Source organism: Peromyscus leucopus, chromosome 16_21, assembly GCF_004664715.2.
Source record: "Peromyscus leucopus breed LL Stock chromosome 16_21, UCI_PerLeu_2.1, whole genome shotgun sequence".
In the NCBI taxonomy this organism is placed as follows: domain Eukaryota; kingdom Metazoa; phylum Chordata; class Mammalia; order Rodentia; family Cricetidae; genus Peromyscus; species Peromyscus leucopus.
Genome location: NC_051084.1, coordinates 8,529,815 through 8,550,859, shown reverse-complemented (window position 1 = coordinate 8,550,859; position 21,045 = coordinate 8,529,815). Strand labels below are relative to the sequence as shown.

Genomic DNA, 21,045 nt, shown 5'->3' with positions numbered 1-21,045 from the left:
CCTGCCATCACTTCCTGGGATTAAAGGAGTATGTCACCATGCCTGGCTGTTTCCAGTGTGGCTTTGAACTCACAGAGATCCAGATGGATTTCTGCCTCTAGAATGCTAGGATTAAAGGTGTGTGTGCCACCATTTTCTGGCCTCTATATCTAGTGGCTGTTCTGTTCTCTGACCTCAGATAAGTTTATTAGGGTGCACAATATATTGGGGGGACAGAATATCACCACAGGTTTAGTCTATTATCATCATGGTGGGACATGGGGGGGGTGCGGGCAGGCATAGTGCTGGAGAAGGAGCTGAGTCCTAAATCTTGACCTGCAGGCAACAGAAAGTGAACTGAGTGTGTGGCTTGAGCATATATGAGACCCCAAAGCCCACCTCCACAGTGACACACTTCCTCCAACAAGGCCACACCCACTCCAACAAAACCACACCTCCTAATAGTGCTACTCCCTATGAGCTTGTGGGAGTCAGTTACATTCATTATTGAAGGAAGTCAGGACAGGAATTCCTGCAGGACAGGAACCTGGAAGCAGAAGCTGATGCAGAGACCATGGAGGGGTGCTGCTTACTGGCCTGCTCCTTATGGCTTGCTCAGCTGGCTTTCTTACAGAATCCAGGACCACCAGTCAGGGGTGGCACCACCCAACCCTCAGCCATCAATCACTAATTAAGAAAATGTCCTACAGGCTTGCCTCTAGCTCAGTCTTATGGGGGCATTTTCTCACTTGAGGTTCCCTCCTCTCTGGAGACTTAGCTTGTGTCATGTTGACATAAAACCATCCAGGACAGCAGGCACTGTGGCAGCAGATAGATTCAGATGCACCAGGCAAAGGGCAGGTCAGGGGGGCCTTCTGTCCCAGGGGATGCCAGGCTGCGGCTAGGGGTTGAACAAGGAGCACAGGTCTGCAGGTCCAGAGTCAGGAGGAGCCGGGTCCTGGGAAAGCACTGTCAATGGAGGAATGCGAACCAGACAGGACACGTTTTCATGCCATGGAGACAGGGGACTTCTTCCTTCAGCCTTGTCACCTCTCCTCAGCTCAGGAGTCCTGCAGAGCACAGGGGACAGTGGCCTTTCCAGACCTAACCCTGCAGTGGCTTCTCTCACCACCCCAGGCCTCTCCTGACAGCGTGACGTGAGCAGAGGAACTTCTCAAGCCCCAAGTCAACGCTGCTTCAGAGCACAGGCCTTCAGTAAGTGCAGGAACAAGGCTCAGTGCGCACCGCTGGCCGGACCCTGGGATCTACACCTTCCCCAGTGTTTCTGTCTGGGGTCCATCACACCCCAGCCCACACTGTAGGGGAAGCAGATCTGTCTCTGAGGGAAGACTGACGGGTGTTACCTGTCGGCTGAAGTCCAGACTGTCCTAGAAAAGAGAACAAAATAGACACGTAAGTGCATGGAGGCAGATCTGTCCCCAGACGCATGTTCCCAGACTCCGAGCTGCTACCCGAGATTCTTCTGGCATCACAGCCCACAGCAGCCAGGGCAGAGGGGAGTGTGGACAGGTAGAGGGCTCAGGAAGCCTCAGTCACACACCAGCCCAGTGGCTGTTCATTTTTGCTCTGTTCCTGCCCCACCAGCAGGGCTTTAACGGGTTCTCAACCACCCTAAGGACGGAATGTAGGGACAGGAGACACAAAGGAAATACACCAAGTCAAGATTCTGATCAAGGTGCAACTTTATTTTTCTCCAGGAGGGTTTATATAGTTCCTGCAGGGTGGGGGGAGCAGGAAGCTGTCATCTGCATAAGGTGGGCAAGCTAACAGGATGTTTGTAGGATGTTTACAGGGTGAAAGGGTCAAGGGCTCTGACTCAATGTCCTGTTTCTAGGCAACCTGACTGTAAGCTGATCTAGTTCCCTGTCTTATGGGGGTCTGTATTTTTCCACTAACTAGAGATTCTGTCCTTGTCCCTGACATGTTTCCAGTTCTCAAGTCAGAATCACCTTAACGTCCCCATCTCCATATGTTATCACTACTTAGGGTTCAATCCAATAACTACAAACTGTTGTGTTCAGAGTTCACAGAGCCAGTGACATCCCGAGAACAAAGCCATGGCTCTTCCCTGAAATGCTGTGGAGTCTTGACCCTCACCAGGCTCCTTACCTTTCTGGTTCCTGAAGTAGATGAACAGCCCCAGCCCGAGGAAGAGCAGACCCAGCACGAAGCCCCCGACTCCACTCAGCATCTTGTTCTGTGCAGATGTGGACTGTGCCCCTGAGAAAGGAAACCAAGTTTTGAGGTTTTCAGCCCAAATCTCATTTCCACTTGGGACCTTGACATTCAGCGCTTTGAGATCAAGGAAGAAGCCTGTTCTAGAAGAGCTGGAATTGAACACTCTTGGTGATGTCTGACAGCAATCCAACATCAGAGGTTCACACCATGAAGAGACTTAATATGGCCGCCTGAGCTGACAGGAAGCCTCTGAGCTCTGAGACCCCACAGTCCTGAGGGTGGCAGACCTAAGCAAAGGCAGAGCTGGGACTGGACGTCCCTGAGGTCAGCCATGACCCTGGGCTGCTGCTTGTCACCAGGAGCAGCAGTCGAAACAACCCAGCCAGAGGCAGAGGCTGCAGCCCAGGCCAACCAGGTCTTGGACCTGTGAAGTCACTGGAAGGCTCAGAAGAGTGTGTGGTGGCACAAGTGCTTCCCAGGGGGCAACGGTGCTTGTTGAAGCATCACACACCTGCCCCTGTGAGCCGCGCTGAAGGAGAGGACAGCACAGACCAGTGGAAACAGTGTGGGCAGAGAAAGCTGACAGGCAGGGGTAAGCCACGCCCCCTCCCTGGTGGGCGGGGATTCTCAGGGTCAGAGAGCTGATAGGCTGGGGTAAACCACATCCCCTTCTCCATGGGCAGGGGTTCTCAGGGTCAGGAGCTTCTCACTCACTCCACTCCTCTATGGCAGGGCTGGTCAGGCTGGGATGCTCCACCTGGCAGGTGTAAACCTCTCCACTCTGAGGAACCGTCTCCAGCATCACCAGGGTCTGGAAGGTCCAGTCTCCATTCCGGATCAGGCCGGTGGACACGACCCCAGTCTTCTCCTCCTGGCCGTTCCGGAACCATCTGACTTCAATGTGTCCGGGGTAGAAGCCGCTCACAGAGCAGACCAGGAGGTTGTGGTGGTCCAGGGGCCGCGTCTTTGTCGGGTACACAGTCACCTTGGGCTCAGCTAGAGGAGAAAGGGAGGTGAGAATGAGGGCGGAGTGTCCTCCCAGGTTGTCTGTCTGTCTGCTCCATCCACCCAGGTCAAGTCCAGGCAGGTCTCCCAAACCTTCCTGTGACGTTAATCCTGATCACAGGGCCCGTTGGATCTGAGGAACTCTAAGGTTTTATTTTATACCTCAAACAACTTTTCATTATTGAGTTTAAGTATTTTCAACTTTTACAAAATATTGTATTAATTAAAACCAGGGAAGAAGAGCAATCCTCCTCGGTTGCATGCTCCTCACAGACTGAAGGCCGTGACAGGCCAGGAAGGCAAATTCCACAATGCCACCCTGCTCTGGGAAGCACTCCCCAGAACTGCAGAAAATTAACACACACTTCCTGTTAGATGCTCCAGTTTCTGCCGAGATCAGGCTCCAGAGCTGACAGGCCCCTGCGGTGATGTCAGAGCTGGAGGCTGGAGGCAGGAGCCAGCCCAGCCCTTCCCCTGCAGCTTCATGGCACTGTTGATGGTCCTGTCTAGACCATCCATTGCAGGAGTCACGGATGCAAAGCCAGGCTAAATCACACACTGTGAAACTGCCCGCCTGTGCCGGCCAGCTTGCCTCAACTTGGCAATAGCTATATGTGAGGGGAGGGCGCTTCAGTTGAGAAAATGCCTCTGTAAAATCAGGCTGTGGGGCATTTTCTTAATTAGTGACTGATGTGGGAGGGTCCAACCCACTGTGGGTGGGCCATCCCTGGGCAGGTGGTCCTGGGTTCTATAAGAAAGCAGGCTGAGCAAGCCATGGGAACAAGCCAGTAAGCAGCGCTCCTCCACGGTCTCTGCATCAGCTCCTGCCTCCAGGTTCCTGCCCTGTGTGAGTTCCTGTCCTGACTTCCTTCCATGATGAACAGTGATGATGAAGTATAAGCCACATACACCCTTTCCTCCCCAGGGTGTTCTGGTCGTGGAGTTTCATTGTACAAACGGTGACCCTGACTGGGAAGCTGCTTCTCCCTGGAAATCTATAAAAGTCAGAAATCCCCCTTAGGGACATGAAGGCTCTTCCTTCGGGCTCCCATCACACATGGCCACTGATGCTGTCCCACCTCAAGGCCTGGCCGTGGCGCTCCACACACCCGAGGTGATGACGCTCTTCTGTCTGCGGGGTAATTCTGCACTGGCTCGCTCTTGAGCATGCAGACAATTCCCAGCACTCCTCACTCCGTTTCCTCCAGACTCCCACAGCTCCATCCCAGGCGGTGTCCAGGTACGATTTCAACCCTGTCGGAAGGCCCTCTGCTTCCCTCAGGTGCCCCAGAGAGGCAAAGCTGATATTTCCACCAAAGGCACCCAAGTATCGTTCTGTTTCCTGGCACGCCGTGGAAGCCCCGGGAGCTAACAGTAGGTGGCGCCAGCTCGCAGCCTCCGCTGAGCCTGGAGCCGTCGCTCAAGTTCCAACCAGCTAGCTTCCCAAGGGAAGTCTGGACCTGTCAGGGATGCTGTGTGGCAGCTTCCCTCGATTGAAGGGGAGGAGACGGTGACAGCTGTGAAGCTCAGGAGGTAGACAATCTGAGAATGCTGAAGCTGTAAAAACCATAAACGGTGGTGCGGGGCAGGGACTCTGGCCAGCAAAGCTGCCGAGAGGAGATTCTCAGTCTTGTTGGGCGCCTGCATGAACTGCAAGAGCTCCAGGAACGCAGCTTTCGGCACCCCTGCCCTGACCCTGGTGAGGTGGGCTTTTCGCTGACTACATTTCAGTCACCCCTCTTCCTGTGAGTGACCCCAGGGAAAAAAAAATCTCAGCCGGCTTCACCAAGTTGGATTTCAGTTCAATTATTACTTTGGTCTGTGGTGGGTTCCTTGTCTAGGATAAGCAGGTGTGTTAGTGATGTGTTTTCCCAGGAAAAGTCTGTCACACCGTGCAGAGAATGTGGAGAGACAGCCGTGATTGGGAGAACAGAAAGGCAAGAGGCCCCCCAACTGGGACTTCCACGAGCCTCTTCCAGAAAGTGTCCCCCACAGAGAACCGAGGCTCCCTCTCCACCACTTTGGGCAGCAGCCTCCCCCTCCCTTGGTGGTGCCAGCCTGCCAGTCTGCAATACTCCCATCCACCACTGCAGCCGAATCTGTCAGGTCCCAAAGAAACCCGGGTCAAACGGCCAGTGGTGGTGCCTATTAGCATACCCAAGTGTCTGCTTGGCCGCTGGGCTCACTCAGTACCTGTGGCTACTCTCGGCTCTCCTCGCCCTGCCCCCTGCCCTCTACCCCCTGCCCCCTACCTCTCCAGCCCCCGAGGTTCACTTCTCTCCCCCCAGCTTCTCTTTCCTATAAAAATGTGCCTTTGGCAGTGGGACCAAGTCCTGTGCTCATTGCATGAGTTGGCTGTTTGAAACCTGGAGCTTATGCAGGGACGCTTGGCTCAGACTGGGAGGAAGGGACTGGACCTGCCTGGACTGAGTCTACCAGGTTGATTGCAGTCCTCAGGGGAGGATTTGTCCTGGAGGAGGTGGAAATGGGAGGGGCTGGGGGTAAGGGAAGGGGGCGGGAGGGGGAGAATAGGGGAACCCGTGGCTGATATGTAGAACTGAATGGTATTGTAAAATAAAATAAAAAATGTGCCTTTGGGCGGTGGTGCACGCTTTAATCCAGCACTCGGGGCAGGCAGGAGATTCTGTGAGTTCGAGCCACCTGGATCAGAAGAGCACTTAGAACTACTGGTCTCAATAAAAAAAAAAAAAAAAAAAAAAAAAAAAAAAACCCTCAAATCAAGCATAAAGGGTGGCATGTATAGACCGTGGTCTGGGTGGTGCCCCACAGCTTTAGGACATAATCCAAAAAATTGCGGAGGGACCAGAGCAGGAGGATCTCTGTGAGTTCGAGGCCGGAGGGACCTGGATCCAGAGGTACAGGCGTTCAATCCAATAACTACTGTCTAAAAAAAAAATACAAAAAATGAAACTAAGATTGAAAAAAAAAAAAAATTTCCTTGTGTATTTAATGACTCAGATGCACTTTTCAGCCCCGCGCTCTCCAGGCTCCGCCCTTGGTCCCTTGCCCTTCTCTCTTCCCTTCCTCTCTCGCCCCGCCCCCATGGCCCAGTTCAGTCTGGATTCTTCCAGATGCTTCTGGTGTTCTCTCCCTCACATCTATAATAAAACCCTTCTCCCCAACCGCACCTCGGGGTGCCATGCCCTCATTTCATTCATCTGGTGCTCAGAACCCAGGAGGGGCCCACGTGAGCCGCTCCCAAGGGTCCCAGCCTCTCCTGACTGAACCAGGCTGCTGATCTGACTCTCCTAAGGTATGTCTGTTTCTATCTCCTGGCCTCTGCCACCCACCAAATATGACTTCAAGTTCTGGACTCCAACTCCTCGGCTGCTTTCCCCTCCCTTCACCCTCTCAGTAAGGGTCTCTCTGGCTCCTGAAACCACGTGGAAACCCTCCACGTGGACATGTCTCCACTGAGACACTCGCCCCTCTCCTTGACTGGCTATGCTTTCCTGGGCCTACAGTTACGGCCCTGTTCCTCCTCAGCTCTCTCCTGGGCTTCTACAATATTGGTGTTATTTATTAAGTGGCCCTGTTTACCGTGCGAGAAAAGCCACAAGGCACAACAAAACCCACTATAAGAGTTTATTAGGGGAAGGAGAACAGAAGGGCGTGCTTAGGCCTATGGGAACGATCTTGCAGGAAGAAGGGGGAGGGGTATGTGGGACCCACTTTTATGAATCCCCCCTCCCCACACATGCGCATATGAGCCTATGTAGCTACACCACGCATGCGCATAGATTATGTGATCACACTGAGCACAAGTTACATGGCCACACCGCTCATGGATTACATAAGACATAAGGCCCTGGGATGACTAAGCATCTTGCTGGCTCATGCTCAGTCATGGGGGAGTGGCTAGGAATTCTATCCATTGGGATCCTCCCTCTGGTGGAGTTTCTGCTTGTGACCCTGTTCTCTGTCTCTCAGCTCCCTCTTGGAGTTTATCGGAATCCTCCCTCCAGTGGAGTTCATTTTGTGACCCTTTCTCCTTTCCTCCATGGACTTAGAGATCTTATTGAAGCCTGCTGTCTTCCTGAAAACAGCTTGGCCTCAGTATAGCTCAATGGTCAATGATGCCAGACTCTGCTGTGGGACGGTCTGTATGTCAAATTGCTCTGATTGGTCCATAAATAAAACACTGGTTGGCAAGTGGCCAGGCAGGAAGTAGGTGGGACAAGGAGAGAGGAGAATTCTGGGAAGTGGAAGGCTGACGCGGAGAGACACTGCAGCCGCCGCCATGACCAGCAGCGTGTGAAGATGCCGGTAAGCCACCAGCCATGTGGCAAGGCATAGATTTATGGAAATGGATTAATTTAAGCTATAAGAACAGTTAGCAAGAAGCCTGCCACGGCCATACAGTTTGTAAGCAATATAAGTCTCTGTGTTTACTTGGTTGGGTCTGAGCGGCTGTGGGACTGGCGGGTGACAAAGATTTGTCCTGACTGTGGGCAAGGCAGGAAAACTCTAGCTACAAATGGCGCCCAACGTTTTGGCAAGAGTTTCTACCTAAAACCTGAGAAAAGATTCTAAAATGGAGCTAAAAACAGCTTCCTAATTGTCTCTCTCAAATGAGCGGCAGCCTGCCGGTTTGAGTTTCTGGCGGGTTCCTAGTGTGCGAGCTTGATCTGCAGTATGGCGGGAATGAGGCCTCTGCAAGTGGCACATTAAGCTGCGTAGTGGATTTAGCCTTTGTTAGTACAAAACAAAAAAAAGAGGTTTCTGGGCTACACGCTGCTTGGATAAAAGCATAGACCCATGATGGTTCCCATAGCTGGCGGAAAACGTACCACCGCCATGTTGGGAAGCTGAAGTGGGAGGAGCCAGCAGCCACAGCGCCTTTTCAGGCTTAGAAGGCTGCAGTTTAAAGCAATAGGCTCAAGGTAATATAAAACATAAGCCACATAAAGATGGCTACCACACAGAGAACCTGGATTATGTTCTCTTTGATACTCGTAACTGAAGAGAAACATTTGATTGCAAAAGCTGTTGAGTTATGCCAAAATGTGTATTTTAAAGGTACTTTAACTTCAAAATTTGGATGTAAGGATATGTTGCTTTGGAAAGGAGGCTCTGCTTTTGTTTCCACAGAAAGCCAGAGGCTATGGATTTGTTCCAGATTAAGATACATCAGGTTTGACCAGCCAAGACCACCTGAAAGGTCTCCGATGACACCATGGCCCAGATGATCCAACATCCAGAATCGTTTCAAGGCAACTGGCTCAGACGATACGGTCTCAAGGACTACTCCATGATCCTAAAATTTTCTTTGTGTCCCCATAAGATACAGCGCCCCCTCCAGCAGGAAGTAGTAAGAGAAGCTACGCCCAAATTCCCAAATACACCAAGCTGACTTTGGAGATGTGTAAAAGTTAAAACCTTCCTTTTAAAAAAAAGAAAGGGGAAGTGCTGTGGGACGGTCTGTATGTCAAATTGCTCTGATTGGTCCATAAATAAAACACTGGTTGGCAAGTGGCCAGGCAGGAAGTAGGTGGGACAAGGAGAGAGGAGAATTCTGGGAAGTGGAAGGCTGACGCGGAGAGACACTGCAGCCGCCGCCATGACCAGCAGCGTGTGAAGATGCCGGTAAGCCACCAGCCATGTGGCAAGGCATAGATTTATGGAAATGGATTAATTTAAGCTATAAGAACAGTTAGCAAGAAGCCTGCCACGGCCATACAGTTTGTAAGCAATATAAGTCTCTGTGTTTACTTGGTTGGGTCTGAGCGGCTGTGGGACTGGCGGGTGACAAAGATTTGTCCTGACTGTGGGCAAGGCAGGAAAACTCTAGCTACAAGACTCCATTTCTAAACTCTCACAAATCGTAACAACTGCCACTGCACAAACAAATGATCCCAAATCTCTTATGTCTGAACTTTCTCTGCTCTGCACTTCCAAATGTCTCTTAACTCTAAGATTTTTCTACTTTCCACTCTTGAAAATCTTTTATCTTCATGATTTCTTGTTTCTGCTCAAAAACAAAACAAAAAAATCTCTAAAACCTATTGTGTAAACTCTAGGATTTGTGAGTTTATTGGGTGTGGTTAAAATTCCACAAAATCTGTAACAAAAAGCTTAAAACTTGTAACAAAAGGTTGATACTTTAAAAAAATCTATACTTATACATTATTTACTACATGTAACTTGGATTCCACTCTTGTTTAGGAAAATGGGTGTTTTTAAACAGCAACCGTGTGGCTGGCCTCCATCTTAGCTGATGACATCATCAGGAACCACGTGGCTGGCAGCCAACTTCTCAGGTTAAAAAAGAGTACATGCCATGTGACTTCACCACCATCTTGCTTAAAATAAGCACGTGATATAAACCAACTAAGGCAACAGCCATAAAACTGCTTAGTCCTACTAAGTTAGGATTCTGCCACTCCTCCAGCTGTATGACCATACATGTGCAGTTCAGTAGCTAAGCAAGAGGTCTTACGTCTTACGTCATCAGTGTGCTGTGTGATTGCACAAATGCCCACAGTGTGATCATGCAATCAGTGCATGCATGGCGTAGCTCTGTAAGCCTACCTGCTCATGTGCAGGGAAATCCTTAAAAAGCCTGACACAGACTCCTCCCCTCTCTTTTGTCCTCCTCCTCCCCCACTCTCTCTCTCTTTCTGCATGTGTCTCTTCCCAGGCCTGGTTACTCTTTTCTGTCCCGCCCCCTCCTCCTAAAAAAGCTCTGATACTGGGGTTGGTTGTGCCTCATGCCTCGTGACCTTTCTTGCACAGTAATCAGTGCCGCTTATTATTTTTTAAAACCAATCCTGAGCCCTCTGCTCATCATTTTGTCTCCTTTTACAGTAAGGAAGCAACAGCAGGTCTCCAAAAATATTTTGGAGTGGGATGGTTTTTTTTAGGTTGATAAATTCCTAAGATATACAGGTCTACCAGGTTAACAGAAACTGCCTTCGAGATATGTCTAACCCTCATGTCTTTACTAATTAGGCTTCTGGAGAATTTTAAAAAGGAATAACCTATGTTTGATAAATAAGATTTATAAATTCCTAAGGTCTATTCAGGTTAACAGAAACTGGCTTAGAGATACATGTCTAGCCTCTTTGTCTTTGCTAATTTTGTTAAGCTTTAGCTATTTGGATAAACTGAAACATACAATGTGGTAGTTTGAAAAAAAAAAGGCCCACGAAGGGAGTGGCACTATTAGGAGGCATGGCCTTGTTGAAGTAGATGTAGCCTTGTTGAAGGAAGTGTGTCACTGTGGAGGCAGACTTTGAGGTCTCATAGATGCTCAAGATACCACCAAGTGTCACAGGCTACTTCCTATTGCCTGCAAGGCAAGATGTCAGACGTTCAGCTCCTTCTCCAGCAGGTTGTAAGCCCACCCAATTCAGTGTTTTCCTAATAAGAGTTGCCGTGGTCTTGGTGTCTCTTCACAGCAACAGAAACCCTAAGACATACAAGAAACTGATAGTCTGCGAAGAGACTCTTCTCCCCCATTCCTTCTGCCTTGCTAAAAACCATTAGATTGCATTCCTGAAGCTAGCCACCAAGGTCTATCCCCTTGTTTGGCCACTTCCTCCTGAGGCTACCAAGGTCCAGCTGTCAAAGTATTGAAGTCCAGAACTCAAAAGTCCCCTTGGCTCACCTAATCAACACACCCAATTAAAATTACCCACCACTCCCTAACACGGGGTTTCCCTTACCTTCATAAACTGCCATGTTCCTATGTGCCATGTCTGTCTCCTCTCCATCCAGAGGCAGTCCTCTGTCCCCGCCAGGGCAAATATCCTTTTTCCCCTCTCCCTTGTTCTCTTCCCCCTCTCACTCACCCTCTGTCTCCTGTCTTTGTCCCTTATCCCTGCCCTCTGTCCCTCTGGGGCAAATAAATCTCCTTTGTGCTGAGAACTTGGTCTTGGGGGTTCTCAGCCGACACTTTCCTTACATTCTGGAATGGTGTACTATGAAAGGATCAGAAAGGGAGGTTCTCAGTCTCTATGTGAACTGTAGCTATGATCTTGTAAAGCTTGCAGTTTCTATACTTATGATTTAAAGTCATATTGTGATACTAAAAGATCTTCATTAAATCTTCATTTTTTGTTTTGTTTGTTTGTTTTTTAAGACAGAGTTTCTCTGTGTAGCCCTGGCCATCCTGGAATTCACTCTGTAGATCAGGCTGGTCTTGAACTCAGAGACTCACCTGCCTCTGCCTCCCGAGTGCTAATAATAAGAGCATGCACCACCACTATCCAGCTTCAAGACAATTTTTTAAGGCCCAGACTTAACAGGTATAAAATTATAAAATACTAATCTTATAAAAGCTATTAACTTCTTGTAAATTGTTGAAGATAATTAAGACATGCAAGAATGGTCAGTAACCTTATAAAGGATCAGATTCTTTAATGTGCTCAGAACTAGGCTCATAGTCATGCTAAGTACAAATATAATTCATTTACAGGGACAAGCTTTATTCAGCCTCCTGAATATGCTCTCAAGGTTAATCCTAAAGCAAGTAACTAAAAACAGTTTAAAATCAGGTATACTTATTAAGTATACAGTATTCTGTCTGCATATACGCGTGCACACCAGAAGAGGGCACTAGACTGTAGATGTAGCCAACTGTCTTATTGAATAAGAAACACAGAACCAATGCAAAAAAGAAAGCCAAGAGATCAGAGCTAAGAGCCTTACCCACCTGCTGCAGCTAGCCTCTTAAGCCAAGAGACCTCTCTGAAAGAGACCTACTTCCTGTCTGTTTGTCTTTATATAGACTTTCTGTTCTGCCTTCTCATTGGTTGTAATACCAACCACATGACTGCCTTGTCACTGTCTGTTGGCTGTATCTTTGAACACACAGAGATCTACCTAGCTCTGTCTACCAAGTGCTGGGATTAAAGGCATGCACCACCAACGCCCAGCTTTTGCTATGGCTCTAATACCTCTGACCCCCAGGCAACTTTATTTATTAACATACAATTAAAATCACATTTCAGTACAAATAAAATACCACCATATTTCCCCTTTTCTATTTTAATAAAAAGAAAAAAGGAAAAAGGAAAAAGGTTATAACTAACATAAGAAAAACTATATACAAAAGTACAATAACTATATACAATATATACAAGTAATAAATACCTAAACAATGTCTAGTCCATTTGTATTTGACAAATTCAGAGAAAATAATACCAAATATCTATCCTATTTTGGTAAGTCCAAAATGTATCTCATTCACTTTCTATCCTAATTAATCTTCAACTATAACTAACTAATCTTCAACTATAACTAGCTAATCTTCAACTCCCTCAGAAACCCAAGAAGGAAATAATATTACCTAACAAAAATAAAAACAGGAAGTGCATGCAAGCAACTTCCAAAAAATTTGTGAGTTGACAGAAACAGCCAGCTGCCTGGAGAGTCACCTGATGTTTCTCTGCAGTGTTGGGGCATCATCTTCAGCCTATAGGCTTAGTGTATCTGACAGACTCATTTGTGAAATAGGATGTACACAAGGTCAATAGTTCAACCTCACATTGGGTGAGAACAGTCCATGTACCAGAAAAACCTGAATTCCACTAGTGTCATGTCATGATTCAGGATTTTAAATTCTGGAAATTGTTGACGGTTTTTTAATTCAGCTGTCTATTCTTCTTGGCTGTGTATATATGGCTTCATCTCAGCATCCCAAACAGCATGATTTATTCCAATAGGCATTTGGTTATTTAATTGCTCTGAGCAGGGGTTTCCTCTACGGCTGCAGGAAAGGTTTGAACTGGATTTACTATGGGGGCCTGCATGAGGCCCCTCTGGGAGTTTCCTGAAGACTGAGGCAAAGGATTACCTTGCCTGTCCCTTGTTGATCTATATTCGTTGGTCCAATGTTTTCCCTTACCACACCTTCTGCATACTCCAGAAGGAAGGGGCATTCTGTTGCCATTGTTCCTTGAAGAAACATTGTTTCTAGGAATGACCTGTTTGCAGTCCCTTTTCAAATGTCCTTGCTTTCCACATCCAAAACATCTAACATTCCTCAAACCTTTTGAAATTGCTTCTCCTAACCACATATCATCATGGTCATGAGCCTCAACATTAACTGTGTCTCTAATCTAATCTTCCAAAGGTGCAGATCTTGCCTTTAATGGCCTGATTATTCTTTTGCATGCTGCATTTGCATTCTCAAAGGCCAAAGATTCAATTATTATCTGACTAGCTTCTGAATCCAGGACCATTCTCTTTACTGCTGAAGCCAGTCTTTGTAAAAAATCTGTGAAAGATTCTTTTGGGCCTTGTATAACCTTTGTGAATGACTCAGTTTTTTTTTCCTGGTTCCTCAACTCTGTCCCATGCATTCAAGGCTGCTGTTCGACATAGAATTAGGGTTTGGACATCATATAAACATTGTGTTTGTACTGAAGCATATTGGCCTTCTCCAATAAGCTGATCCTGGCAAACTTGTATTCCGTTATCTCTCCATTGTTTTTCTATGTTTTTAGCTTCATCCTTGAACCAAGTTAGAAATTGAAGCCTCTGGCTGGGTTCCAGAACAGCTTGTGCAAGGTCCCACCAGTCCTGTGGTACAATCCTATTATATGTTGACCAAGAGTTTAACATTTGCTTTACATATGGGGAATGCAAGCCGTAAGATACTATTGCCTCCTTAAACCTTCATAAATCTAACATTTCAATTGGAGCCCAAATAGTTTGTGTATTCATTTGATTAGGCAACTGTTGTATGGTTACCGGATAAATTAAGGGTGACTGTATAAAAACAGGCTTTCTATAACCTTATGATTCAATCTTGAAACAACTTCATTGTTAATTTTTTCTGTCTAAATTTGAATTTCTCTATGATTCATTTTTACAGGTTTAACAAGTTTTTCTAAAACTGTTATCCTGGCACTTAAATTGACTATCTTTTTAAATAGTAAAATGAGGATAAGCATAGTAATAAACTGCATAATTCGATCAACATTAATCTTCTCATATAGTTGTTCCATTGTCAGACTGCCTAAAATTTCAAACAAAGCCCAATTTTCTTCCAATGTACACATAAAACCCGTTTTTTTAATGAGAAAAAAATTCTCTTTTAAATAGTTTCCTTTAAAATATTTGATATCTTATTTGACTTACCAAGTCTGCGTGGAACAGTAGAAATCCAAGGGAATTTCAAAACAGCCACCTAGTGTCCGAGGTGTGAATCCAGAGAGAGAGAGAGAGAGAGAGAGCAAGTGTAGCTACAAATTCTGGCTAAGAGCTTAAATCCAACCACGTGTTCCCGCTTGAGCGGAGTCAAGCCTTGGCTCTGGCTTCCTTAAGCTCTGACCACATGCGTTGGCTTTACAGGCAGGGGCCCTGTTTGGCAAGGCAGGCCTGAGTTGTTTATAACACCGGCTTTAACCAAGTAGCTCCAGCTGCATATAATCGCTTGGGGCTACAGTCAGTCTGGCCTGAGACCAAGCCTACCTGGGCCCAGGCTAGGGAGTCAGCAGCCCAGGCGGGAAACCAAACCTGCCGCCAAGCCAAGTCAAGCGGTTTTTAATGGATTCTTGTCACATTGGGCGCCAAATGTAGATGTATCCAACCATCTCATTAAATAAGAAACACAGAACCAATGCAAAAAAGAAAGCCAAGAGATCAGAGCTAAGAGCCTTACCCACCTGCTGCAGCTAGCCTCTTAAGCCAAGAGACCTCTCTGAAAGAGACCTACTTCCTGTCTGTTTGCCTTTATATAGACTTTCTGTTCTGCCTTCTCATTGGTTGTAATACCAACCACATGACTGCCTTGTCACTGTCTGTTGGCTGTATCTTTGAACACACAGAGATCTACCTAGCTCTGTCTACCAAGTGCTGGGATTAAAGGCATGCACCACCAACGCCCAGCTTTTGCTATGGCTCTAATACCTCTGACCCCCAGGCAACTTTATTTATTAACATACAATTAAAATCACATTTCAGTACAAATAAAATACCACCATATCACTAAGGATGGTTGTGAGCCACCATGTGGTTGCTGGGAATTGAACTCAGCACCTCTAGAAGAGCAGCCAGTGCCCTTAACCACTGAGCCATCTCTCCATCTCAAAATCAAATATATTTAATATATAGTCTTCAAACTCCTCAGAGATCTGCTAAATGTGGCATTTAAAATGTTTAATTAAAAAGCTTCCCATGACAGACAGAAATGACAGCTCCTAGAGGCAACCCTAAGTTCTCCAAAGAAATTCACCGGCAAAGGCAACTCCTCCTGGATTGTGGTAACACTAACCACTGGGCACTGTTACCAGTTTGGCAACAGCTCCACCCAGCCCCTCCGCCCAAGGCTGCAGCTTCCTGCTCAGCTGATTTCACATGTAAACTCCGCCCTCACTTGTCCAGGGCCATTAGGTTTCCCACTGAGAAAGGCAGACACAAAATAGTTTTCCTTGCTGACTGACTTCCCACTGAAAGATAAACTCACAAAACAGGTTTCAATGTAACATTTTATTCTTCCTTTGTTTAAAGGACCTTGCTTTACAATGACCCATCTCAGGAACCATGGCATGAAAATGAAAGATTTGAAGTTTAAGTGAGTTTGTGAGGATCTAAGAAGGTAATTTAAGGTGTGTAAATACAAGTTGCAAAGGTCTAAGGAGGTGATTTAAGGTATGTGAAAAATCAGAAGTGTTTCAGATTTCTTCCCCTCTCTGTGCTAGTGTTATGTTAAGACTTCAAAAGTTTAGAGTTTTTGGAAGTGGTGCTCACACCTCTAATCTCAGCACTCTGAAAGCAGAGGCAGGCGGATCTCTGAGTTTGAGGTCAGCCTGGTCTACAGAGCGAATTCCAGGACAGCCAAGGCTACACAGAGAAACCCTGTCTCAAAAATAAATAAATAAATAAATAAATAAATAAATAAATAAATAAACAAACAAACAAATAAGGAAGAAAAAGAAGTTCAGAGTTTTAACATTAATCAGTGGAGTTCTGATAAGCCATTAATCTAGCTCTACAAAATTATTGCTAATGTCATCATAGTCACAAGCTCAATATTTTAAATTTCCTTGGTTGTTTTCTAAACATAGACTTAAAAAATGCTTCTCATTGCACTGAAAATATCTCTGTCATATATATATCCAGCCCTCTGGACAGAGGAAAGAGTGCTCAAGCTTTTAACCCAAAGCCATAGCTGTTGCTGTGACTCAATGACGTGAATCTACTCTAGCTGTCTTACAGACTCCCATTAGCTGCCTTTTCTACAGGAGCATTTTCAGTACCAATTACAAACAGTGGTAATGCTAATATGTCTATAACCTTTATCACTTTTTGTAAACTTAAAAAAGTAATGCAAGCCTCGGGGAGTCACAACTTGGATCCACCTGTCACAGGTCAGATGGATTCCAGATAAGTACTGCTGGCAATCAACAGCCTCACAACCCCACACTCCTCTGGGTGCTCCTCACGTGTGTGTGACCTCTCTCTCCCTCCCTCCCTCCCCCCTTCCTCACCTCTCTGCTGCACAGTTAATATCTCCACGATGGCGGAGTTGAATCTGCAGAACGTGTCCACCTTGGCCCGCTTCTGCTCCAGGAAGCCCTTCTGGCTGTTCCAGTACTCGGCTTGGATCCGTCCCAGCTCGGTCACCGCTTGGTACCTGCCCACACGGCTGTCAAACCGCAAGTGTTCCTCCTGGTTGTAGATGTGTCTCTGCAGGTACCGCACCCGCTCCATCCCACTGGAGAAACGGCATTCACTTTTCACTTGTTGCAAGAACCGTGCTGTGGAGACAAGAGTGTCAGCCGCCCAGGCGGTTCTCTCAGGGACCAGACCCCTCAGATCCATCAGTCCCTCTCCAGATGCCCAAACCAGTTGGGCATGAATGCCCTGGACCACCTCTGCCTACACTGCTCTTTCTCTCTCTCTCTCTCTCTCTCTCTCTCTCTCTCTCCATAAAAGAAGACAAAAGAACCCAAATTCTGGGAAAACCTACCTTCACTGCCAGAAAAAGCACAAACACCCCGGCCTTTTATTAGCCCACCCCTCCCCTCATCCCTTTGCTCCTCGTCTGTGACCTCCACATCCCAGTGGGTAGAGAAGTTGCTCTGCCATTCCATCCCCCACTTCCCCAGTCTTGGCCAAGAGAACAAATCTCAGCTGCAGCTGTGGAGATGGTAAGCTCAAGGGTAAAGCACTTGCCTTGCGAGCGTTGAGAATCTGAGTTTGATTCCCAGAGTTCACACCTGTAACCCCATGATGGGGAGACCCAGGAGGATCCAGGAGTCTCACAGGCCACTAGCCTTCTCTGTTTGGTGAGCTCCAGACCCATCAAAGAGCATGTCCCAAAAATAAAACAGAAACCGCCTGAAGAATGGAGGAATGTCTCGCTCTGTCTCCCACACACAGTCTCTGCTGCTCAGGGAGACTGGAAGAACAGCCCAGGTGGGTTAAAACAAGACAGAGCAAGCCTGCTATGGCCACCAGAAGGGCCTGGTAGTGACAAGTGCTGTCATGTCACCTCCTCAAGGATCAGCACCCGAAGGATGCATCCCTGTTATTCCAGAGGCAGAGGGGCCCGTGGACCAGGGACACCTTCTGATCCCACGCCAACAATGTCCTGCTCAGCCTGAGGGCTACAATGGAGACCACACAGTGACCGCTCCAGCCTGCGCCTGGCAGCCGCCTCCCACCTGCCCACTCAACCCTCTTCACCCTTTCCTTGAACCACACCTTTCTAGAATATTCTGCCAAGGGCTCCTCTTAGAGCTGGCTATGACCCAGGCCTTTGCTCCTCTGGGGATCTAGAGAGGAGAAAGGAATGGCCGCCCCTCGCTTCCGTGGCTTAAAATTCTGAAAGCAGAAACCAAAGGGAACTGGTCAAGAACCTATCGCAGAATGAGAAACGTCAGGAGAGAAGAGGGGGGTGGGAGGCTGGAGTGAGGGAGGAACCAGAGCAGCTCTCAGGGGAGGGACGGTTAAGTGTCAAGGACGGATGAGTTGATCTCAGACAGGGGAAGGGCGCTGACTACAAGTGTTTAGGGTGGGGCACATGTGAGGTGAGGGGACGCCATGCATAAAACCTTGAGTTCATGAACTTACTCAAGAACACAGAGGACAACGGAGCGTGGAGTGTGAGGGCGCGGGTGAGAAATGAGCTGTAGGAATCATGGGGAGCCAAGTGCCTCAGAGCCTTGTGGTTGACTTAGGCTTTTGGATTTTCTCCTAAGTAACAGGAAACTACTGGAGAAGTTTCCGGAAATTAAAACCATGATCCTAACACTGACCCACAGTCTCTTATCTGAGTTACAGATCCAGAGAATTCACAAACCAGATCTTTTTAAAATTCAATGCCAAATTCATTTGTCAGATCTGACCTGAGGGGAGGGGTGATGAGATTCAATCCTCTTCCATGGTCCCAGACAGAGAATGTGGGAGAAAAATTAAGTACAGGTGTGTGAAACAAAACCAAAATTGGTTCTAACCCAGCCCAGGCTCTCAGAAGAGGCCTCACACACTTGGGAACGGCTCACACAGCCCATCTGCTCTAAGGCTGCCTCAGCTGCTGTGTGCTCCCAAGGAGAAAGGGAGCTCACCCACCACCCCACAGAGCTCCCACACCGGAACAGGCTGCACAGACACAGGGAGAGAGAAAGTCAGAGCCCTGGGCTCAGCCGCCCAGGTGCCCAGGCAGCGGCCTCACAGCCTGCAGAGGACTCACATGGATTGTCCCTGGGATGCCCACCCTGTTCCCGTGACTTCATGATGCTTTCAGAGAAACCTTTTGATTACTTCAATATTTGACTGTTTTTGTAGTTAACAACAGAAACACACACACAAAATAGAATAAAATACACACGTGCAGTTCTGTTTTTAAAGAGAAACCTCGTTGTCTGGCATAGCTCAGCACAATGAAGACAAGCCCTGTGCAAGAGGTTAATTTAACATCATGATTATCAATCCTCCCGAGGCCCTGAGGGAATATGTCACAAGGCTGGAGATGACTGGAAGAAACTGAAGAGCAATGGCTGACATTGGGGGGGGGGGGCTCACACAGATCTCAGAGCACAGCAGCCAGGTTCCTATTTGGGAAACAGTTTGGATTTCATGTGAGGACTGTGGGTGGTCACAGAAAATATCAGCAAATTAAGTGACTTGACCTGGACAGTGAGAAGTTGGCCCCTCCTCCCCCACCCCAGCAGCTCAGCCCCTGAGGTGTGCACTTACGTCGGGGGTCCCTGACCAACGCCACGGGAGGACTCAGCACCATCAGCGTCAGGACCACAGCTGCCACACAGGGGCCTCTGGGGAGCCACAGACACACCATGCTGGAGGAGAGGTGGTGGTCTCACACCCTGGAAACTATCTCCTCTCTCCATGTACACCCCAGGTCAGAAGAAACAGGGGATTCACTGCTTTGGTGCTGTGTTGAGTAAGGTCAGTGCTGAGGAGCCAATCAACATCAGATGTAAACAGCATCATCAGTTGCTAGTTAGAAATTCAGTATGAGGGTCCTCTTTGAAACCAGCAATTTCTTTTTTCTTTAGTATTTTAAATGCTTGACCCAGTCGCAACTGAATCACTTTCACCCGGCCACAGTGCTGAGCCAGCTCTGCGATGCTCTGTCATTCACTCACCAGTCTGAGCACCTGGGGAGCGTTCACCTCTCCTACTCAGGGCTGACGGGACAACTGTGTGTTTGAAGCTCCTGAGAGTAAAGGAAGTGAGGAAGATGACCTTTAACCTGGTGCTTACTGCCCCACAGCCTCCCCTGGTAACTGATGATGTGGCAGAACGCCAGCTCTTGATTGGACAGTGGAATCTGCACTTCTTCACCTAGGGAAATCTCTGACAAGCTAAAGGGAACTGAAGGTTAATCATGGTCTAGTCCTGATGCAAGGGGCATTTCCAGCTCAGTCCCTGAACCATTTCTGATTCAGTGGAGCCTCCAGAAGTTCAGGCGAGGGTGCCTGTGGTTACCCACAGCCCAGTCCTCAAGGGAAAAGCTCAAAATTGAGGTTGGGGGTAGGTGGAGGTTTTGTTGGGACCATTGGCTCCCCAATAACCAACATGGAGACTTATTAATTATAAACACTCAACCGATAGCTTAGGCTTGTTACTACCTCTTACAACTTAAATTAATCCATATTTCTTATCTATGTACAACCACATGGTTTGGTACGTTTTCTCAGTACAAGTTCATCTTGCTTCTCTCTGAGTCTCCTGGCAACTCTGCCCTTCATCACCCCACCCATGCTTTCCTCTCCCCTGTCTACATGTCTCACCTAGCTATTGGTCATTAGCTCTTTATTAAACCAATGGGAGCAACACATCTTCACAGTGTACAAAAAGACGATTCCATAATATCTGGGCATCCTGGGAAGATGAAGGTGGGATCCTGCCAGGTTTCAGTTAAAGTCCTGAGAACAACAGTCTGGGGAGTGTGGAGTGTGCCGCAGAGCTGGATCCAGACCGAAGCGGTTCTCTGACTTTGCCTGCAGCCATAGAAGATGTGCTCATCTCTGTGGGTGTCAGCTGGAGGCAAGGCTCCTCTTCCTGATGTTGTTGACTCAACTTACCTGGTTTTATATCCGTTAGCACAACACACTGAAGTCAGGTCCAGAATTGCTGTGGATGCACAGGGAGGGAACTGGAATTCTCACATCCTTGAAGATCAATACTGTACAGGGAAAAGTGTAGCAGGCTTTCTTTTGTACCACTAACCAGCTCCCAAATCATGACATGGAGATTTATTATTAGTTATGAATGCTCGGCTTTACATTAGATCTTATTTTCATCTGTCTCTCTGCATCTATGTTTTGCCTCAGGGCTTTTTACCTTCTGTATGTCCTACTTTCCTGCTTCTCATGTCTGTCTGTCTGTCTGGTGGCTGCTTAACTTCTGGCTCTAGGGCAT

General features: G+C 47.6%; 1 protein-coding gene across 1 annotated transcript; it reads right to left on the bottom strand.

Annotated features, from left to right (window-relative positions):
• Positions 1-716: 716 nt before the first annotated feature.
• Positions 717-19,519, bottom strand: LOC114705840 (H-2 class II histocompatibility antigen, I-E beta chain). Its single transcript, XM_028887952.2, has 6 exons — positions 19,357-19,519; positions 16,644-16,913; positions 2,893-3,174; positions 2,110-2,220; positions 1,344-1,367; positions 717-1,049 (listed from the first exon to the last, which is right to left on the bottom strand). Exons 1-6 carry the CDS (start codon positions 19,454-19,456, stop codon positions 1,036-1,038), a joined length of 801 nt encoding a protein of 266 aa, XP_028743785.2. The 5' UTR covers positions 19,457-19,519; the 3' UTR covers positions 717-1,035.
• Between the last annotated feature and the right edge of the window lie 1,526 nt (positions 19,520-21,045).